The sequence below is a fragment of the Acartia tonsa genome, chromosome 13, assembly GCF_053477335.1.
Source record: "Acartia tonsa isolate MP-2025a chromosome 13, ASM5347733v1, whole genome shotgun sequence".
Taxonomy (NCBI): domain Eukaryota; kingdom Metazoa; phylum Arthropoda; class Copepoda; order Calanoida; family Acartiidae; genus Acartia; species Acartia tonsa.
Window position 1 is genome coordinate 4,547,690 of NC_137272.1, and position 19,982 is coordinate 4,567,671.

At 31.3% G+C, this 19,982-nt stretch overlaps 2 protein-coding genes across 2 annotated transcripts in view; both read left to right on the forward strand.

The window, feature by feature from the left end:
* On the forward strand, positions 1-15,317 carry LOC145304597 (uncharacterized). The gene is made up of 16 exons (XM_080146516.1): positions 1-81; positions 172-287; positions 699-761; positions 1,856-2,118; positions 2,401-2,742; positions 5,097-5,287; positions 5,491-5,533; positions 6,205-6,245; positions 6,463-6,610; positions 6,815-6,859; positions 8,489-8,614; positions 8,706-8,800; positions 13,441-13,536; positions 13,603-13,695; positions 13,801-13,827; positions 15,087-15,317. The coding sequence occupies exons 2-16, from the start codon at positions 201-203 to the stop codon at positions 15,224-15,226; spliced, it is 1,800 nt and encodes a 599-aa protein (XP_080002642.1). The 5' UTR covers positions 1-81; positions 172-200; the 3' UTR covers positions 15,227-15,317.
* A 2,320-nt stretch (positions 15,318-17,637) lies between these two features.
* LOC145303805 (uncharacterized) overlaps positions 17,638-19,982 on the forward strand; it is a 36,803-nt gene continuing 34,458 nt past the window's right edge. Inside the window, exon 1 of the mRNA XM_080145425.1 lies at positions 17,638-17,767. Coding sequence (XP_080001551.1) covers positions 17,671-17,767 — 97 coding nt within the window. The 5' untranslated portion in view covers positions 17,638-17,670. The remainder of the gene's footprint in view (positions 17,768-19,982) is intronic.

Genomic DNA, 19,982 nt, shown 5'->3' on the forward strand with positions numbered 1-19,982 from the left:
TTGCAGATGTTGCCAACTACACACACAGTTATACAAAGTTTGGAAGAGAACAGGCAAATTCAGTTGGATTTATTGGCTCAGGTACTCAATTTATTTGTCATTACTTTTTACAAAGATTTTTTTTTAAATTCAATTATTTGTTTGTTTTACTATTGTATTTTTACTTTTCAGTTTTTATATTGGTCCTGCCAAGTATTTCAATGATACTGGATCTGTTATTGAAGAAAAATTGTAATTGGAAAAAAATCTTGCTGGCATTTTGTTATCAGCCTGTAATGGTATACAAGGTATTCAAATCTTTATAATTATCTAACTATAGTTTTTATCCAAATGAGACATTGAAGTCATTACTTGCCTGCATTTAAACTTTTAAAAAGCACTACATGAATACAATTGTAAATACAATTTTTGTATGTGTATTCTTTAAAAGTTCAGGGGATTGAATAAAAACTACATTTTCATGTTTTCTGAAACAACAAATTGTAATGGAGAAATAATAAATATATTTCCTTATACAACTAGAAAACAATTTCCTCTTTTCCAAATTATATTGCTTCTTAAATTATGAATTTAATTCAACCCCAATAATTTTCCCCAATCTAATTTACTAATTTGATTATCACTTCAACAGCCATTTTTTAAAGAAAGCAATTGTCTAAAGACATTCAGAAATAAAAACCACATTTATGATTATTAAGGGATTACAATGCTTTATGAATCCACATGATGATAAAAAGAAGAAAAAATATCAAAGAGAAAAGGTGACAATATTGTATAAAAAAATTATTAAAGGAATCCTGCAAGAAACGCTTTAACTGCTGAAATACTTCCACAAGTAGATCCAATACCCCAAATTTGAAGTCTTCAGCTTTGATAACAAACAGTTGTAGGCATTTTAAAATGACATATTAGATACAGTTGCCAGTAACTGATTATATATTTAAAATAAAATTACCCATCTTTATAGTCAAAATCATAAAAAAAAATTAAGTTTAACTTACGTAGTACTGAGAGTACTGTAGTATTTATGGCCAATCAGAAGGCTAAATCAGCTCAATGGCCAATCACAGCTGAGCTTATTTTAGTTTTATTTGTTTCCAGTATGATTTTATGCTTACAAATGCAAAATAAACTAAATTTTTTCAGAGATTTTGACTATGAAAAGTGATGTTTTGTAAAAAAGTAATCTGATACCAGCAATCTAAGTTTTTGACAAAGATAAGGTTTAATTTTGTGTCTAGGTGACGTAATTTAATATTTGTAATTTTTTTTATAAGCAATGGAAATCTTTAAAAATTTTCATTGTAGATAAAATCTAATTTTGAAATGCCTAGAACTTTTTCAGCAGTTAAAGCGTTGTATTACTTGCATAGTTCCTTTAAATATCTCCGAGCATCAAGAGCACCAACTACCCCTCCCATTGTCAATCTTAATAAAGACATTAAAACTAGGAGAAAACTGATACATCATTAGAAATTAATTATTTTTTTATGCAAACAAAGATGTCAACCTCTATAGGAAGTTGAGGTGATGAATATAAAAGAAGTAAAATAAATAAGAAAATTAGCTTCATATTTGTATCATCCATAATGCCATTTTAAGCAAAACAAGAGGTTATTTTGCTCTATATTTAGATTATTTTGAATGAAAAATATTATGGTTTTATAATTAGTTTAAAATCAAATATTTTTCCTTTTTATTTAATCAAGAAATTTATTTTGAAGCTCCATAGGAACAAGGAAACCACTTTTTCATGTTTTTTTCACCCTATGATTTCTTTGGGTGGAGTGTGAAATGTTCTTGGTAATTGGTTTTAAAAAGTGTTTAGAATCTCATATTAAAAAAATTATTTTAGTTGTATGAGGTATGTGTTGAATCCATATTGCAGCTTTTCCTTCAATCTGGTATCATTCTCTTCAAGATTTTCCTAACAACTCCAGGCACTTATGAATTCATGGAAGACAGCAGTCATTATCTGGACATTATCAGTATCACAACATCCACATTTACAATAATCTGGGGGCTCAGCAGTTACAAAATAAATGTGACTCAGATTGAGCAAAAGATTATTGACAAGTTTGTTCTGATGGTTAGAAGCTCTGTGGATATTATTGCAAGGTTCAGTCATTTATCTATAAATGCTTTGGAGGGGGGAGGGGGGGGGGGGTGGTAGCATTAAAAGAAGCCTGCAGAAAATACACCACTGTCTTTAACTGATAAGACTGCAAGTAGACCCAGAACCCTAAAGTTAAAGCCTTAACCTTGAATAACAAAAAATTTATAGGCATATTTTATAGTGAGTTAAAAATCTTTCTTGTATTTTTAACCTTCACATAAAACATTTGATTTTCCTCATCTTTAGGATACAATATTAGTTTTTTTTAATATTTTTAATTATAGGTTGGCTACATTAGTGAGCATCATAGCTTTCGGTCTAAGCTGGAAATTTGGAGTTTTCATCATAACTACTTCTATGTGTTTGATTGTGTTCATAATTCCTTCACTTGCCACATTGTACAATGGAAAACAAGAATATAATCACAATCTTGCTGACCGTTCTTTTATGTTTATACCTGTACCTTCATTTAATCAAAATAATCTTCCAGAAACAAATTTAGTAGAAAATTGCAAGATATCAAGAATTAAAAACAAAGTAATTGTTTTCATTCTGATTGTGTTGGTTGTATCACTGCAATATCTGATTACAAAAGAAGTCATTCCATTTCTTCCACCAGAATTGTGGTGAGATTATGATTATGATTTCCACTCATAGGACTTTTATTTTGGTTCACCTATTAATGTATATTATCCATAAGTGTTTTCTTTGTAGGCTTTCTGGTTGTAATCCATTTACAATTTTCTATGTTAATGAAATTAAAGGAAGCCTGCAAGAAATACAATGATTAGCTGCTAAAGACTACCATGAGTAGACCCAATACCCCAAATTTTTAGCCTTCAGCTTCAATAACAAAAAAGTTCGAGGTATTTTAGATACTTAAAAATTTTGATAGATTTCTATTGCTAATGCTAGAAATTTAAATATTAAATTATGTGACTAGACACAAAAATAAAAGGTTATCTTCTTTATAAACTTAGGTTGCCTATAACTGATAACATTTTATAATGAAAACACCACTTTTCATGGCGTTGCTACAAAAGACCTACTCTACAAAAGACCAACGCCTACAAAAGACCTACTCTACAAAAAATCGTAATGCTAGAAGGTCATGGCCGCAGAGCTCGGCCCCCTGGCCTGCCTAGCCGCGGGCGCTCGGCCCCCTTGCCTATAACCTAACCTAACCTAACTTATATGTAATAATGTAATGTATTAATGTTTATCGTACATTAACTTAATTATATTTTAGAATTTCGTTGATTTACAAAAAGTGGTTGGTAAATTTTTTTCAAATTTTAATATTTTTTTTACAATATTTAGGTAAGGTTAGGTTAGGTTATAGGCAAGGGGGCCGAGCGCCCGCGGCTAGGCAGGCCAGGGGGCCGAGCGCTGCGGCCATGTATTGATTATGTATTACTTTATTAATAAATTTGATGTTTATATAACAATATATATTCGTAGGTCTTTTGTAGAGTAGGTCTTATGTAGGGGTAGGTATTTTGTAGAGTAGGTCTTATGAAGGGGTAGGTATTTTGTAGAGTAGACCTTTTGTAGGGGTAGGTCTTTTGTAGAGTAGGTCTTTTGTAGCAACGCCCTTTTCATAGTCAAAATCTCTGAAAAAAATCTGTTTAACTTTGTGATTGTAAGCAGAAAATCATTGCGAGAAAAAATGAAGCTAATACAAGCTCAGCTGTGATTTGTTGTTGAGCTTTTTTGGCCCTCTGATTGGCTGGAAATACTACAGTACTCTTGGTACAATGCAAGTTAAACTGAATTTTTGGAATGATTTTGACTATGAATTTTATTGATATTATTTAATTTCAAAATTTCTAACATGAGCAATGGATATCTTTCAAAATTTTTATTTAACTAAAAATGTCATTTTGAAATGCCAAGAACTTTTTTAGTCATTAAAGCTGAAGGCTGCAAATTTTGGGGTATTTGGTCTACTTGTGGCGGTCTTTCAGCAACTAAATTGGTGTATTTCTTGCAGGCTTACTTTAACCCTTAACGGTCGGGGGAGGGGGCGTTGAACGCCCCCCCATCCGGTTTTTTCTATCTCATTTTCTGTGTGTGAAAGATAAAGAGCCCAAACTGCGTGATTTTTTAATTTTGGGTATGACACATAACTAAGAGTTGGAATTTTTTGAATATCTCCATCCTGGCGGGCACAGGATGCCAGCAAACCTGGCAGGGTCATCCAGGTAAAGAGCAAAAATATTTTTTTGACTTAAACAAAGTATTTTACCTTGCCAAAATACTAAAATATCCTATAGTAGTACATCCTTATATGAAATACAGGTGTTCAAGTCAATTTCAGGTTCCAGGTATGATCCTGCAGGTCCTGATCCTCCAGGTCTCAAGAAATCTTTAAAAGGCTCCTGTGGCCTCAATTTTTGACTTAGAGACTTCAAATTTTAAACTTAAGCTCTTCTTACATGTCTACATAACGTATTAAAATTTTATAAAGATCCACCGCCGTTTTCCCGCCGACCGCCGACTGCGGCGGCTGGCAGCTGTTAAGTACAGCTGCGGCCGCTGAAATTTATATTTTGACATTTCAAATATAAAATTTACATAAAGATAAACATTTTCTGCAAAAAAATTGTTTTTCTAGCTTCAAAAATAAAAAAATTACAGCCGTTTGAAATTTTTAAGTAAAAAAGGACCTAAAAACAAAGGTTGTTAAATAAAAGGGTGAAGGAAGCGAAAATTGACTTTGACTTACTTAAGGTCGGAAACTCATCATAACACAGGGGACTTGTACAAAAAAAATTAGCCCTCTAGCTCTAATAGGAACTGAGATAATATGGGGGGGCGCCCCCCCCCCCCCCCCCCCCCGACTGATTAAGGTGCGGCAAGGGGCCCGACTGTTAAGGGTTAAAGGAGAAAATTATTAATCCTAAAAAAATTAGTTTCTTACACAATGATATCTTTAAAACAGTTTTCTCAGTTTGGAATTAAAAGTTTATATTGTTAGGTGGAACTGTGCAGTGAGAGCCAGAAAGTTACTGATTCTTCAGGAGATTCTGTGGATGACAATTACCACATGTCTTGTGATATCAAGTATTGAATTTATTCAATATTTGATATTCAAGACATGTTGGGTCGATTTCTTGTTTCTTGAACAATATAATATCACTACTCTAGAACCAGTTGAAAATTTTACAGGTTTGTCAGGAGTTTATTTTTCTTTCTAAACATTTGGTAGACCACATAAAATAACCAAGGACATCCAAAAAGAGGGGAAAGGGCAGTAATGCCCAAATAAATTAGGGTAAGCAAAAAAAATTTAAAAATACATAATTTTGAAACCAATCCAAAAATGTTTTTCAGTAAAACAATTCAGGAACATTTATGAAACCTTTTTTTAGTTGGAAATATTGGTGAATGTTTTGGAAAAAAAAATTTGAAAAGGTAAATATTTGTTTTAAATAACTCATTAAAAATTCATACAAAAATCTTTATTATTTTTTTGGCACCAACAACTCCCTCACTTGACTCATTTTGTAAGTATTTTTTAAACAGATCAACTGCAGTTCACGGTAAAATATTCCTGGTAACGAATATTTTCAAAAATCTTTGAATTTTAAAGGCTTCTAGCTGCTAAACGGCTGAAAGTACAGATCATACCCGCACACCATTTAAGCGGCATTAAAAGACCTACAAATAATCTGGAGTAGCCAAGATCCAATGATGCACAGGGAAAGCTTCACTGAAAAATAAACGAGTAAAATAGGTCTTTTTTGCCCATTTCTCTGCACTGCGAGATAATTATGCATTATTGATTCATGGCTATTCCAGATTATTTGTAGGCCTTCTTATGCCGCTTAAAACAGTGCGCAGGAATGATCTGTACGTTCATCCGTTTGACAGCTAGTAGCCTTTAAAATTCAAAGATTTTTGGAAATATTTGTCACCATGAATATTTTACTGTGAACTGCAGTTGATCCTTTTAAACAAATGAAATAAAACTAGGCTAGCTGTTTTATCTGGGTTCTAACTTATACTGTGTTTAAGATAGCTGCTGATAAAGGTTCTTTTTATATTATCCTCACTTTTAGATTTAGACTTTGTTTATATTTCAGATTGCTTTCAAATAGAAGTGTTATTATTGATTTCGCTGCAGGTAGGATTTAAATGATAAACAAAAGATATTTGGTGGTTCTGTTTTTTTTTTGATATTTATAACAGCAGCATGAATGTTGATTATATTGTCAAAATTGTAAAAGTTTTACTTTTGAGTTCAGCCCTATTTTGCATGTACTGCCACACAAAAAAAATAAATTTCTCAAGGCTAGCATTACTGTGACATTATATGCAATGTAACATATTTTAATGTTTAGGTTTTCTTCTTCTTGGTTTCTTCATCACAGCTTTTGTGGTTTCAATGGTTGAAACTTCTAAACAAACAGGATTTGTTCAAGTCCAAGAAAATATGAATAGAACAGAAATTACCCCACTAATAGAAAATATTGAAAAATTAATTGAAAGGTACATCTAAATAAATTAGTAGTTTAGCTAACAAATTTTTTCAAATTAATTTCCTGGTCAAATGTAGTTTGTGACATTTTATATAGATCATTAAATTTAAAGGAATTTCTAAAACTTTAGACTCAAAATTGTGAAACAATTTTTCCAGCTGTTTAAATACACACATATGTGCACAAATAACCTACTTATATATCAAATATTTAGAAATGAGAGTGCATGTGATCTTCTGAAAAACACACCGGATTCACTAGGAAACTATATTTATATAAAAATTGAAATGTAATCTGAAACTTTGTTTATTAATCCCCATAAAAATAATTTCATATTTTTCTAATAGAAAAGGAGAGGCGCCCTTAACCATTTTGTTGGAGGTATTTAGCATTTAAACATTTTTCTTCAAAGTTTTCTCCAACCTTTTCAATTTAGTTATAAACAGAAAAAGTAAAAAAAAGATTCTAAGAATAAATTTATAGTATAGATGTATAAACAGATTACTAAATGATTTCCGATGGAAAAGACCTAAAGCTCAGCAGACAAGAATAATTTCATTAAACCTTGCTTTCTAAATTCAGCTGTTTAATGCTTTCTTCTGCTTTTTTAAAAAGAAAGGGACAATTTTTGTGAAAAATTGCCATTTCTGTCTAAACTTATGTAAAGTATTTAAAACTGCCATTATCAATTTCTCACTACTTAGCTCCTGACTATAAAATTATATTCAAAATCATCTTTTCCGATTTACAGTACTGCATTTATAAACCCAGTTATTTGTGATTAATAAGACATTTTTATTAATAATGTGAATACTTTCTTGCAAATCATAATTATCAAGTTTTTAGTGACATCTAGCGACAAATATTAAACTAATATATTGCAGATGTTCCCAAATATATTTTTTGCCTGAATTTACGTTGTTTTCAATTTTTTTTCCATAAAGGGTTGAACTCTCCTTGAGGTGGTGGCAAATTAACTATGTCCTTATTTTAAGTTATTGGGTTATTGTCAGTTTTATGAGATCAATGGATAATTTCAAAATAGTTTTCAACAAATGAACAGTAATTAGACAATGCAAAACAAATTTAACTAGGAAAACATGCAGAAATCATTACAGATCATACATAGACGTCCAAGTAAAGGGGTAAAGGGGTGTTCACCCCTTTAGACTTTGAAATCTCTTATTTTACACCCCACAAGTTTTTTAAAAATACATTAGATTACCCCCTTGAACATATGGAACCCCTCATTCAAAGTAAAAAGCTTGGGCGCCCTTGAGTTCACATTAGTTTACAATTTGCTTTATGTTTTTTTGCCTGCACCCGGTTGTATTTACAGTTTTGAAAGATTCAGCTGACACCGAAGACCCAACCCACAAACAGTACAAGGCCCTTGGATAAGGAAAGGGGTTACACAGCTATTTATCGCTCTCTATATATTACTTTAATATTCTAATGCCCAGTTCACAAACAACTTTTAAAGGTCGACCGATTTTTTCTGTAGGTCAACCTAAACAAGTACAACCCACAAACACCTTTATAAAATCGGTCAACCTAAAGCTTCTATAGGTCGACCTGAAATTTCCAGAGGTCGACCTTTGTCTTTTGTGAACTGGGCTTAAGAGTGATTTTTTTTCTTATGTGGGGGTATTTACCCCCTGAACAGATTGCATAGAGGTAATTACACTCCTTAAGCAACTTTTATCATCAGTTAATTTTGAGAAGTATAAAAATATTCTGGTGCACTTTGCCATTTTACTCTCCTGAAATAGCAATAAACTTTCTTTTTACCCCTCTCAAAAGAAAGCATGGATATTGACACCCTTGCTGTTATGTCATTCTGACAACTTTTTTATTACATTATTTATATGAAAATACACATATTATCAGTTGTGTCTGCTCTTCATGAAATTATCTATAGCTTCATACGAGAGGATCCAGTTACCTATTATGAAACTGCAGAAATAGTTGTAACAACCTGCAAGCCTAAACATAAAATGTGGACAAAAACAGAGTGAGATACCATTTTTTAAATTTTATTAATTCATATTTTGAGTATAAATATTATTGAAAGTGATAATCCTTTATATTCTAAAATTATCTAGGAACAATGTAAAAATTTGGACAGCTTTTCATACAACAATAGGTGCATGTAAAAAAATTGACCATTTGATTAGAACAATGGCTTGGTTTTATCCAGGTAATAGTTAATTACAATATTTAAATTTAATACTTAGTGCATTGATATTTGCATAATGTGCAAAATTATCAATTAAAACAGGTTAATATATTTTCTGAAAAAGTTGTTCTAGATTTAAAAACTTTAAATTTTCAAACTAACAACCTAAAAACAAAGGTTCTAAATAAAAGGGGTGACTTAGACTGACTTATAATTGGAAATTATTTATCAAACTACACATTTTTTAGCCCTATAGTTCTAATATTAGCAGATATAAAGAGGGGGAGGGAGGTTCTAAATCTCCCCTACCCAACTTGACCATTAAAGTTTCAGAAGGGGCCTGGATGTTAAGGGGAAGATACTCAACTCCCTCCACATGTTCTATATCACCTTTTAATAGAGCTTGAGGGATAAAAATGTGTAATTTACTTAAAGGACGCCTGCAAGAAATAACACGCTTTAACTGCTGAAAGACTGCCACAAGAAGACCCAATACCCCAAATTTAAAGCCTTCAGCTTCAATAACAAAAAAGTTCTAAACATTTCAAAATAGCATTTTATGTACAATGGAATTTTTGAAAAATTTCCAATGCTCATAAAAGAAAAAACATTTTTACAATAAAAACACCACATTTCATAGTCAAAATCTATGAAAAAAATTCGATTTAGATTGCATTTTAAAACGAAAATCATAGTGGAAACAGAGGGGTAAACTAATACAAGCTTAGCTGTGATTGGTTGTTAAGCTGATTCAGCCTTCTGATTGGCTACAGTACATTCGGTACAACGCAAGTAAAACTTGATTTTTTTTAATGATTTTGACTATAAAAATGGGTATTTTTATTGTAAAAATATAATTAGTTACTGGAAAACTAAATTTTTGACAAAAATAAGCTTATGTTGTTGTTGTTGTAGCCACGACTCAGCGCTCATCCATTTTCATCTTCATCTTGATTTTCATCAAGGAGTCCAAGAAATCTGGCTACTTCTACCGGTTTCAGCCATAAGTCTCTGGTGGTCAGGTTAGTTGGGTTTTGAGTGCAGTTGAAGAGATGGTCAGTATTGTGATTAGGTTGGTTACATTTTGGACAAAAGTCAAGAGTAGGATCCTCCCGAATTCTGGCCATGTAGCTATTCAGGTCATTACTGAAGCCAGACCTGTAGCGGGCTAATAGTGTTCTGGCTCTTCTTGGAAGTTGTTTTTCAGATTTGTCCACAGGTGGAGCCGGCTCGTCAAGAACTCTGTTGTTTTCCAGGTTAGCAATAGAGGTGGAGACAGAGTTGGTGTGGATCTGTTTTATGAGACTTTTGTACACAGTATTGTCGAGGCCATCAGGAGGAATCATATTATTGATTTCTTCTCCAAATTCTGTGTCCAAGGTTTTTCTCATAAGGCGTGGGGGGTTGGTTACCACAGGTTTGTTATTTGGATGGTGATCTTGTCTGGTGGCTAGATGGAATTGCTTGGAAAGCATGTTGCAATGGTCTTTAATTGGCATCATTTTGCATTCAGCATGTAGATGGTCGTCGCCTGTGATCCTAAGGCAGCCTGTGACAGTTTTCAGGGCAGCATTCTGGGCAGATTGGAGTCCGTCCCACATGTCGTCTGCCAGGTTGGGGCTCCAGACTGGGCAGCAGTAGTTGTAAATTGAGTGGCCAATAGCTTTGTAGGTGGTTAGTAGGACTTCCTTTTCCTTGCCCCAATCTGTGCCTGATAGGGATTTTAGAATGTTGTTTCTGGTACTAACCTTTGTCTTGATATCTGAGGCATGTTGTCTGAATTTGAACATATTGTCAAATGTTACACCTAAGATCTTAGGTTTCCTGACTGTAGGTACCTTTTCGTTTTTGATGTAAACAGGAAGGTCAATGCCAGCATCATTAGAGAAGGTGGACAAGATGGTTGCTGTAGATTTTGATGGTGAGATCATCAGATTACGGGATTTGAACCAATCATCCAGGATGTTAAGATATTGGTTTATTTCGACACAAAGTGGTTGGTAGAGTGGTCCAGAATTCAGGATGGTATTGTCATCAGCATATCCTGTTAGCTTGATGTTGCCAGGTGGTTGTGGCATTTTGGCCATGTAGAGGTTGAATAGCAAGGGGGAGAGAACACCTTCCTGCGGGACCCCTTGTCGCATCTTTCTGAATTTAGACTTTGAGCCGCGAAATTCCACGTATGTTTGTCTTCCTCTAATATATGCACATAGAAAATGCTTGATATGACCATTCAGCTCCAGATTATTGATGTCTTCCATTAAGAGGTCGTGGTCAACAGTATTGAAGGCCTTTGACAGATCAATAGCAACAGCTACTGTTCTGTTGACTGGTCTTTTCATGTTGAGTCCGGTGGTGATGTGTTGGCTGATGTCATTGAGGGCGGTAGTTGTTGACCGGCCCTTGCGAAATCCGTGTTGGTGGTCAGGTAAATTTATGGCAGCTGTTATTTCGGGTAATAAGACACTCTCTAGTATCTTGGCTGGTGGGGATAGTAGAGATATTGGCCTTCGGCTGGAACCTTGATCCACTGGTTTCCCTGGTTTTAGCAGGGCTATAATTCTGCTCTGTTTCCAAATGGCGGGTATTGTGGCAGTGTTGACGACCTTATTGTAGATTTTGGTTAGGTATCTAATTCCATTTGGACCTAAGTGTTTAGGCATCAGTGGAGATATGCCATCAGGTCCCTGAGCTTTTGAGTTTTTGGCAGCTTTAATGGCTTTAGCTGTTTGAGCTTCGGTGATGTTTATATCAGGGTCTGTGGGCTTCTTTTTAAGGTTCCTGAGAATATTTCTAGATCGTTGAGTAGGCTTTTTATTGGTTGTTGGTGTGAACATGCAGTTGAACTTGTTTGCCAGCTTCTTGGGGTTGTTGTACACCTTGTTGTCGAAACTAATGCCTTGGTTGTTGGGTTGGCTGGGTTTTTTGGTTAGATTTTTCACTGTTGTCCATAGTTTCTTAGTGTTGGCTTCACATTTATTAAGGTGTTCTTTCCACTTTTCTTTTTTGTGATCATTTATCTTGTTTTTGATTGTGTTGTTTAGTTCAGGGATTCTTGGGTCAGATGGGTCATTTCTCCTGATTTGATCACGTTCTTCCATCATGTTTAGAGCATCGGTAGGAATTGCATTTATAACTCTCATAATTCTGCCTGCTGGGATGTATTGTTTGGCTGCGTTTTGTATTGTTTTTCGAAAGAATTTTTCATCTTTGTGTACATTTCCAGTATGGTAGGCATTGGCAAAGATATTTTCAGTAGATGTTGTAAACTTTTCCCAATCAGCTTTATCAAAATTTATGTATTGTTTGTCCTGTGATTTTATCTTTTTGATAGAAGCTTTTATTCCAATCAGGATAGGTAGATGGTCAGATGATAGTTTTATCTCTGCATTCCATTTGCTGGATGCCATTAGGCTGTTAGACACAAGACTGATGTCTGGAGATGATCTTGAGTTAGATGTAATTCTTGTTGGAGAGTCTTCATTGATAATTCCATATGGTTTATCATTTATGATGTCAGCAAGATCTCTACCTCTGGCGTCTTCATTTCCCTCTGAGTGCCATAGTGGGTGGTGGGCATTAACATCACCTACAATAACTGAGGTGTTGTTTAAGTTGTCAAAGATGTTGTCGAGTGGCGGGGAATATGATGGTTGGTCCGGTGGTTGTTGGCAGCTACTTACAGGTGGTATGTAGATGTTGCGTATTTGTAAGTTGTTGTTTTTGCCTTCAATAGAGATTGTTAATGATTCCAGGTAAGGGTCGTTGGCTAGGGCAGGGGGGGTGGGGTCCAGGTGAAAAGGGATGTCATTGTGGACCAAGAAGGCGAGTCCTCCTCCTTTGTTTGTCCCCCTGTCTTTTCTTACCAAAGTATAGTTAGTGGTGTTGAAATCTTTGGATCTGGTGGTAAGTTTTGTTTCCTGGATTGCTGCTACTGGGATGTTGAAAGTATCCAGGTGATTTAGTAATTCATCAATTTTGCCATAGATTCCATTAACATTGTATTGTAGGATGAAGAAGTCCTCTGTTGTATCAGGTATTGAAATTGGTGGGGGTGTGGGGGGTGGGGGTGATGACTGAGGGGGTGGCGGGGGGGTAAAACGAGGAGCCGGGGGGGTTGAATGAAGGGGTGGGGGTGTTGATGTTGGGGGGAGTTGTGGAGGGGGGCTTCTAGTACAGCAGTATAAGCTTATAATTTTGTTTCTAGGCCATGTAGTATAATTTCAAAGTTTTCAACATGAGCATTGCAATTCTTTCAAAATTTTTATGTACATAAAATGTCATTTTAAAATGCCTAGAACTTTTTTGTGATAGAAGCTGAAGGCTTCAAATTTGGGGTATTTGGTCTACTTGTGGCAGTCTTTCAGCAGTTAAAGCGTGGTATTTCTTGCAGGCTTCCTTTAATAATTTCCGATTATAAGTCAGTCATATTTTTCTTGAATCACCCCTTTCTTAAAAGACCATTGTTTTTAGGCCTTTTTTTGGGTAACACATATAATGAGAGGGTTTGGTTGCTTTAATTGCATCCTGTAACTACTAGGATGGTAATTTAAAAAATTACAATATTTATTAAAGCATACTGATTTATTATGGCTTATTGTTGAAAAAATATCTTTCCAAATATCTTTTTAATTTATTTAAATTTCAATAGTACATTTCAGTAAAGGATTTGAGAGACAAACTTTCTAAATGTATCAACTTGATTAGTACTTTGGCAATGATTTACAAAGATGATATAAATGTCCAAGATGAGGAAGGTAAAACTTATTAATAATATTTGAATTTTCATAGACAAGACTTATTTTCATGTGTTTTAAATTTAGGAAGAACACCTCTTGTAACGGCTGGTGGTGATCCTCGTTTTGTGTTGAAAATTAAAGAGGCTGGTGGTGATTTTGGACAAAGTCAATGTGGAGGTTTGACTATTTTTTTTTTAAAGATATTTAAATTGTGTTCCAAAAAAATATATAGAAGAGAAACAATCATGAAATAAATGACATAATGATTTTTTTATTTTTTAGCATCAAAAATAAACTACAAGAGCACAGGTAAACATATATTTATACACATTTAAACTACAGGATAATTTCAACAAATTTCAAATACAGTATGACCCTCGAAAAAGTATTTTTTAGCATCTGCAGCCCTTATTTCTCAATGAATTATTGAAAAATGTATATGTCCTTGTTCTCTATAGATTTCCACATAAGTAGATATAAAAATTTTAATTTTACCTCCATTAACACTGGAGATTTTTAGAGCTAAAGTTTTGAAAAAGTGACCGAGAAAAAGAATTTTTTTGTTTCTCATAATTTTTGGATGGTTATATTATGTTTTTCTGGCAACTGAATAATAATACACAAAGAAAAAAAAGTTAACTAATTACTTCTTTTTTATTCCACCAAAAAATATAAATTTTTAATGGCAAAAAATACTAATGAATGAATTGATTATTTGCAAATTTTAGGTTATTTATTTACCCTTATTTATGAAAAGGATTAATTGTGACAGTTGCTCCGCCCCCTTTTCTGACATCTCAATCATTTAATAGGGGGTTAATTAAGTTATTTAGACTAAAAAATCATTATGTTCTAATTTTATTTTCTTTATAACTTTTTTGTTATTAAAGTTAGGATTATGAAACAAAAACAATTTTCCTGCTATATTCATAAAGATTTATTTGGTTTTTTAATCTAAAACAAATTTGCCTAATAAGTAAGTTTTTCAAAATATCATTAAACAAAAAAGACTCAAAAAATATGTGTAAAAAAATGCTTTTTACTCAAAGCCTAAATTTTTTATTTCATTTTTGTATAAAGTTTCTGCTAGTAACAAAAATAAAAGGTCTTCTACCTTAATTTTGCTAAAAAAGTCGTTTCATGTTAAAAGTTACTTTTTCCTCAGTCACTTTTTCAAAACTTTAGCTCTAAAATCTCCGGTGTTAATGGAGGTAAAAAAAATATTTTTATATCTACTTATGTGGAAATCTATACAGAACAAGGACATATACATTTTTTAATAATTCATTAAGAAATTGGGCTGCAGATGCTAAAAAATACTTTTTCGAGGGTCATACTGTATATTTTTTAGTTTTATTCAAAAATTTGACAGAAAAGGAAAATAGACAAGGATGACAACTGATATTCATTTGTGCATGACAACAATTTTATAAAGAATCCCAACTAAAAGTCAGTCAAAGTCATATTTTGCTTCCTTCAATCATTTTGTTGAAGCCCACTATCTTTCAAATACAGAAAATGAAATAAAAAACAGGAATGTTAAGGTTAATAAGACATTTCTTTTTAAGCTTTGTTTGCTGCTACAAAACTCAGAGACAATATTGAAGTAAAGAATATATTGGAAAATGGAAAATTTTCTGTTGATGCAGCTGACCACAGCTCAGGAATCTTGGTCAAAATTTTTATTTTAACCAAAATTGTGCAATAAAATCTATCATCCTAGATGGGAAGTCAGTTATAGAATCCATTTTAAAGCTAATAAAGTGCAAAATGTAAAAAGTAACCAAGATATTTAAGAAAGAATGAAAATCTAAAGACAAAAATCCGTTTTGATTTTGATATACATATAAAATAAATGTTTACAAATAAATATATAAAAAGAATATTAAACCAGTTATGTTTTTTTTCTTCAATTTTGTCATTGATTTAAATGCACATTTTGGTTTAATCATTACCAAAGGATCACTTAAAAACTCCCTTGATTTAGCAATTAAACAAAATGAATTTAAAATAACTACAATTATGAAACTAAAATGATGGTATTTCTTTCATTTTGTTTAATTTCATGAATAAAAGGATTTTTAATTTGATACTTTAATAATGTAGTTTTTGATCTCTTTTTTAATATAAATTTATCTGATATGTTGTATACACAAATTTTTTCTTTATTTTTTCATCTTTGCTTAAATGTCTTGTTTATTTCTTGCACTTTATTTGCTCTGAAAAGAATTTTATATCTGACTTTCACATTTAGGATGACAGATTTTACACTTTAATTTGTTTTTTCTTTAAAAATCATCTTTTTTGTTTAAATGCATTTTTTAACAACAAGTGAGAAACAGGTTTTTTGTCTCTTAAAATAAAAGATATTTTTTGCCTTAAGAATGTTCTAAATTTTTTCATAATCTGTTATTAGAGGAATGACATTAATTTTGCAAATCAACATTTTTGCAAATAATGTTTAAATATGGATTCTTCAAATATTCTAATTTACATAGGCGTTTTTAAAAAAAATATATGACTGAGATTCCTGTGTGACTCTTCAGGTAAACATTGTTAGAGTAAAAATATTGCAGTACAATATCTGCTAAATTCCACAGTATATAAATAAAAAGATTTAAAAGTTAAACAGTTTAAATAATCAAATGAAATTGTTTTATTATTAAGTTTTTGTCTTTATTTAGAAAAATGAAATATTGTCCAGTTCTTTTTGATTAAAACTTTTTAAACAAACATCATTTTATAAAAGATTAATATTTTTATATGTTTTCTATATATATCATTTTACTCTATACTGGCTAAAATTTTTGCAAACTGTAGGTTTTGGCTATTTGTCAAATATATGGCAAAATTTTAGTTTATAATGTATGAATTTTTCAAATTAGACACCTCACATTTGCTTGTGCCATTTTAGAAGACTAATTATTTTGCTGACTAATGGCATAATTAGTCACTACCTGCAAATGAGGGCATTTTTAAAAAGTGTTTGTTTATTTAAACTCTTATGTAATATATATATCCTTTACTTTACACCTACAACAAGCACACCAAATCTTTAGACACACTTAAGTATTTCACCTCAACTTCATCTCACCTGTAAAATCTACAGGAGGGTATTGATAAATTTTTATGTAAAAAAAAAGAAGGACCTCAAGGATAATAATCTCTTGTGATTCTTAACTTTAACAATATGAATTAAGCCTGTTTTTCATAAGGTGACGTTTAGACCCACTAAATAAAGTTACCTCATCCAATAGAGGGTCAGTATACAACCTAAACAATATTCTTGAGGTGGAGCTTTTGGTGGTCTGCCCATTAAAGCATTTTGCAGTTTTTATTTGACAGGCCACACATATTTATCCCTCATGAAAAATTTTAAGTTCAGCTGTGTATTCGTTATACACAATTTAATCAGAATGTATTTAGGATTAGTGTTTTACCTATTATTTTTATCGTAAATATTTTATTTTACTTCTCAATGACAATTATTTTTCTTTCTGAGACTTACTGAATTAGTTTTGACTTAAATTAAATGTACACTTATTATGTAAAACCTCATTTTTTTCTTTCTCTTTTTTTACTTCTGCTTTACAATTAACTTACATTTTTTATAAGAGAATATCTTGGATTAGTCTTTATACAATATTGTTATAATAACTATTATAATTCAGATGTAAACTTTTTTTGTATATAATTAAGACAAATAAAGGATCAAATAATAAGGCATAATTTCTGCTAAATAACATTTGTTTTGCAAATTTAAAGCTATGAAAGCATTTATTTTTATTATTTATTTATTATTTTTTATTAGATGAAAATAAGGCATAGCAAATATTTGTTTCAATTCTATTTCAATTTTATTGCAAAATGGGGCTAGATAGGATTTTAGTTTATGATTCTGCAAATGACAAGGACTCAAGTTTTTGTTTATTGATTCCTGAAAGTTGAAGAATCTTAGTCTAGAAATATATTGTGTGTTATTTAACCTAAAATCCACCAGTGAGCAGATGATACCCTTGGGTTTTTGAGATGATAACTTAAAATCAAAGGAGAATCCCACTCCAATTAGTTAATATGTAGGAAATTCTTTTTCTTTGTGTATCTTTGTCTGTACTCTGAACTACAGAATATACAATATATTTATATGTAGGAATGACCAATCTTATGTTCGCAGCACTGTATGGATACACAGATACAGTAAAGATACTTCTAGAACATGGAGCTGATGTCAACATTAAAGATAATAATGGTTTGTATTACATAATATTAAAACTGTATTTATATTTTTATATAAAATCAATCTCTCAATCCATATCTCTGTATATCTTTAACACTAAACAACACAATATCTAGAATATACCAGTCTTCAGTAAAAATGGGGGAGGAAGGACTTTTTAGACACAGTAATTTTTGTCATAAATACACTTTTCAAACAGGTACACTCTTTTATAAATGTCCACTTGTCATAAAGTTACATCTGTAGGAAAGCTACATTTTTTATAAATTACATTTGTCACAAATGTACCTTTATAGCAAATATTCTTCAAACTGTTTTTAACCTATTTTTAAATGGGGGGTCAAAAATATACTAGGACACCTATAGAATCAGACTGCAGAGCCCAACCTTGAATTAAGTCTCCAATAAACTTTTTTTGGGAGATTTAAAAATTAATTTTTACTGTTGCTCTGGTCATTATTACTAGAGCATAAGGTCTTTTTTTACTTCATGTAATATTGTAACTTAGTGAACAATTTTGTATAATTCACTTTATACTGATACAATAAAAAAACATTTCTCTGTTCAATGGAAATAATTTTTTTTTCTAAAACAATTAATTTCATTGAAAAATCTGACATAATGCAATAAAAAACATAATGCTAAAGTCAAACCAATAAGAAATCTTCTTTCATTTCAATTCTTTATAATTTCCAAAAGAGTGTTTTTTCAAAGTGACTTATTTCCAATGTAGTTAAATAATTTTTATTTAATAAAAATGAAAAGAATGAAAATATACTCATAAAAGATGCATACTCTTAAACTGTTTTTAACCTATTTTTGAATGGGGGGTCAAAAATATACTAGGACACCTATAGAATCAGACTGCAGAGCCCAAATTTGAATTAAGTCCCCAGTAAACTTTTTTGGGGGGATTTAAAAATTAATTTTTAGTGTTGCTGTAATCATTTTGACCGAGGCAAAAGCTTTTTTTTACTTCGGGTAATATTTTGGCTTACAGAACATTTTTATATAATTCACTTTATATTGATACAATAAAAAAACATTACTCTGTTCATTGGAAATAATTTTTTTTCCCAAAACAATTAATTTCATTGAAAAATCTAACATTTACAATAAAACAAATAATTCTGAAATCTAACCAATAACAAGTCTTGTTTTATATAATTCTTTACAATTCAAAAAAAGAGTGTTTTCACAAAGTGACTTATTTTCAATGTAGTTAAATATTTTTTATTTAATTAAAATGAAAAGAATGAAAACCGTACACATAAAAGATACATACTTTTTAAAATTATTTTAAAAGATAAGTTTGAATAATCTTATTTTATAACACATTTGTATATGTGACAAAAATAAATTTGTTGTATTGCATAAACATTTGTTGTCATTTAACCCTTTACAGCCATTTTTTATGTTTTTTAAAATAAGTGAGAGAACACAAACATGTTAATGTTAATTCGTTGATATATTATAAAGAATTAACTTTTTAGTGGATTTTTATAGTAAAATCATAAGGCCTAATTTTACTCTATACCAGAATACAATTTTTATGAAGCAAAACACTCTAAAAGCTACGAATTTTACCCAAATAAAAGAAAGACCTTTTGCTCGGATCAAAATGATCACGGCAACAGTAAAAATTAATATTTAAATCCCCCCAAAAAAGTTTATTGGGGACTTAATTCAAATTTAGGCTCTGCAGTCTCATTCTACTGGTGTCATAGTATATTTTTCATATACGTTTTAAAAATAGGTTAAAAACAGTTTAAGAAATATTTTTAAAAACATGTTTGAATAATCTTATTTGATATCATATTTGTATATGTGACAAAAATAAATTTGTTGTATTGCATAAACATTTTTTGTCATCTTGCATTATTTAACCCTTTACAGCCAATTTTTATGTGTTTTAATGTATAATAGACATGAAACATTTTTATGTTAATACATTGATATATTGTAAAGAAATAATTTTTAGTTAGTTTCATTAGATAAAATCAAAAGACCTAACTTTACTGTATACTAGCATACAATATTTACGAAGCAAGACACTCTAAAAGCTGAGTATGTTACCCACAAAGGAAAGAAACATCTTGATTCAGTAAAATTTATTTAATCCATAGTAAAAAATAAACTTTAAAATCCTAATAAAAATCGATGTGGGCAATTGTTCTCATTTTTGGCTTTGCAGTATGATTCTACAGGTGTCAAAGTATATATTTGA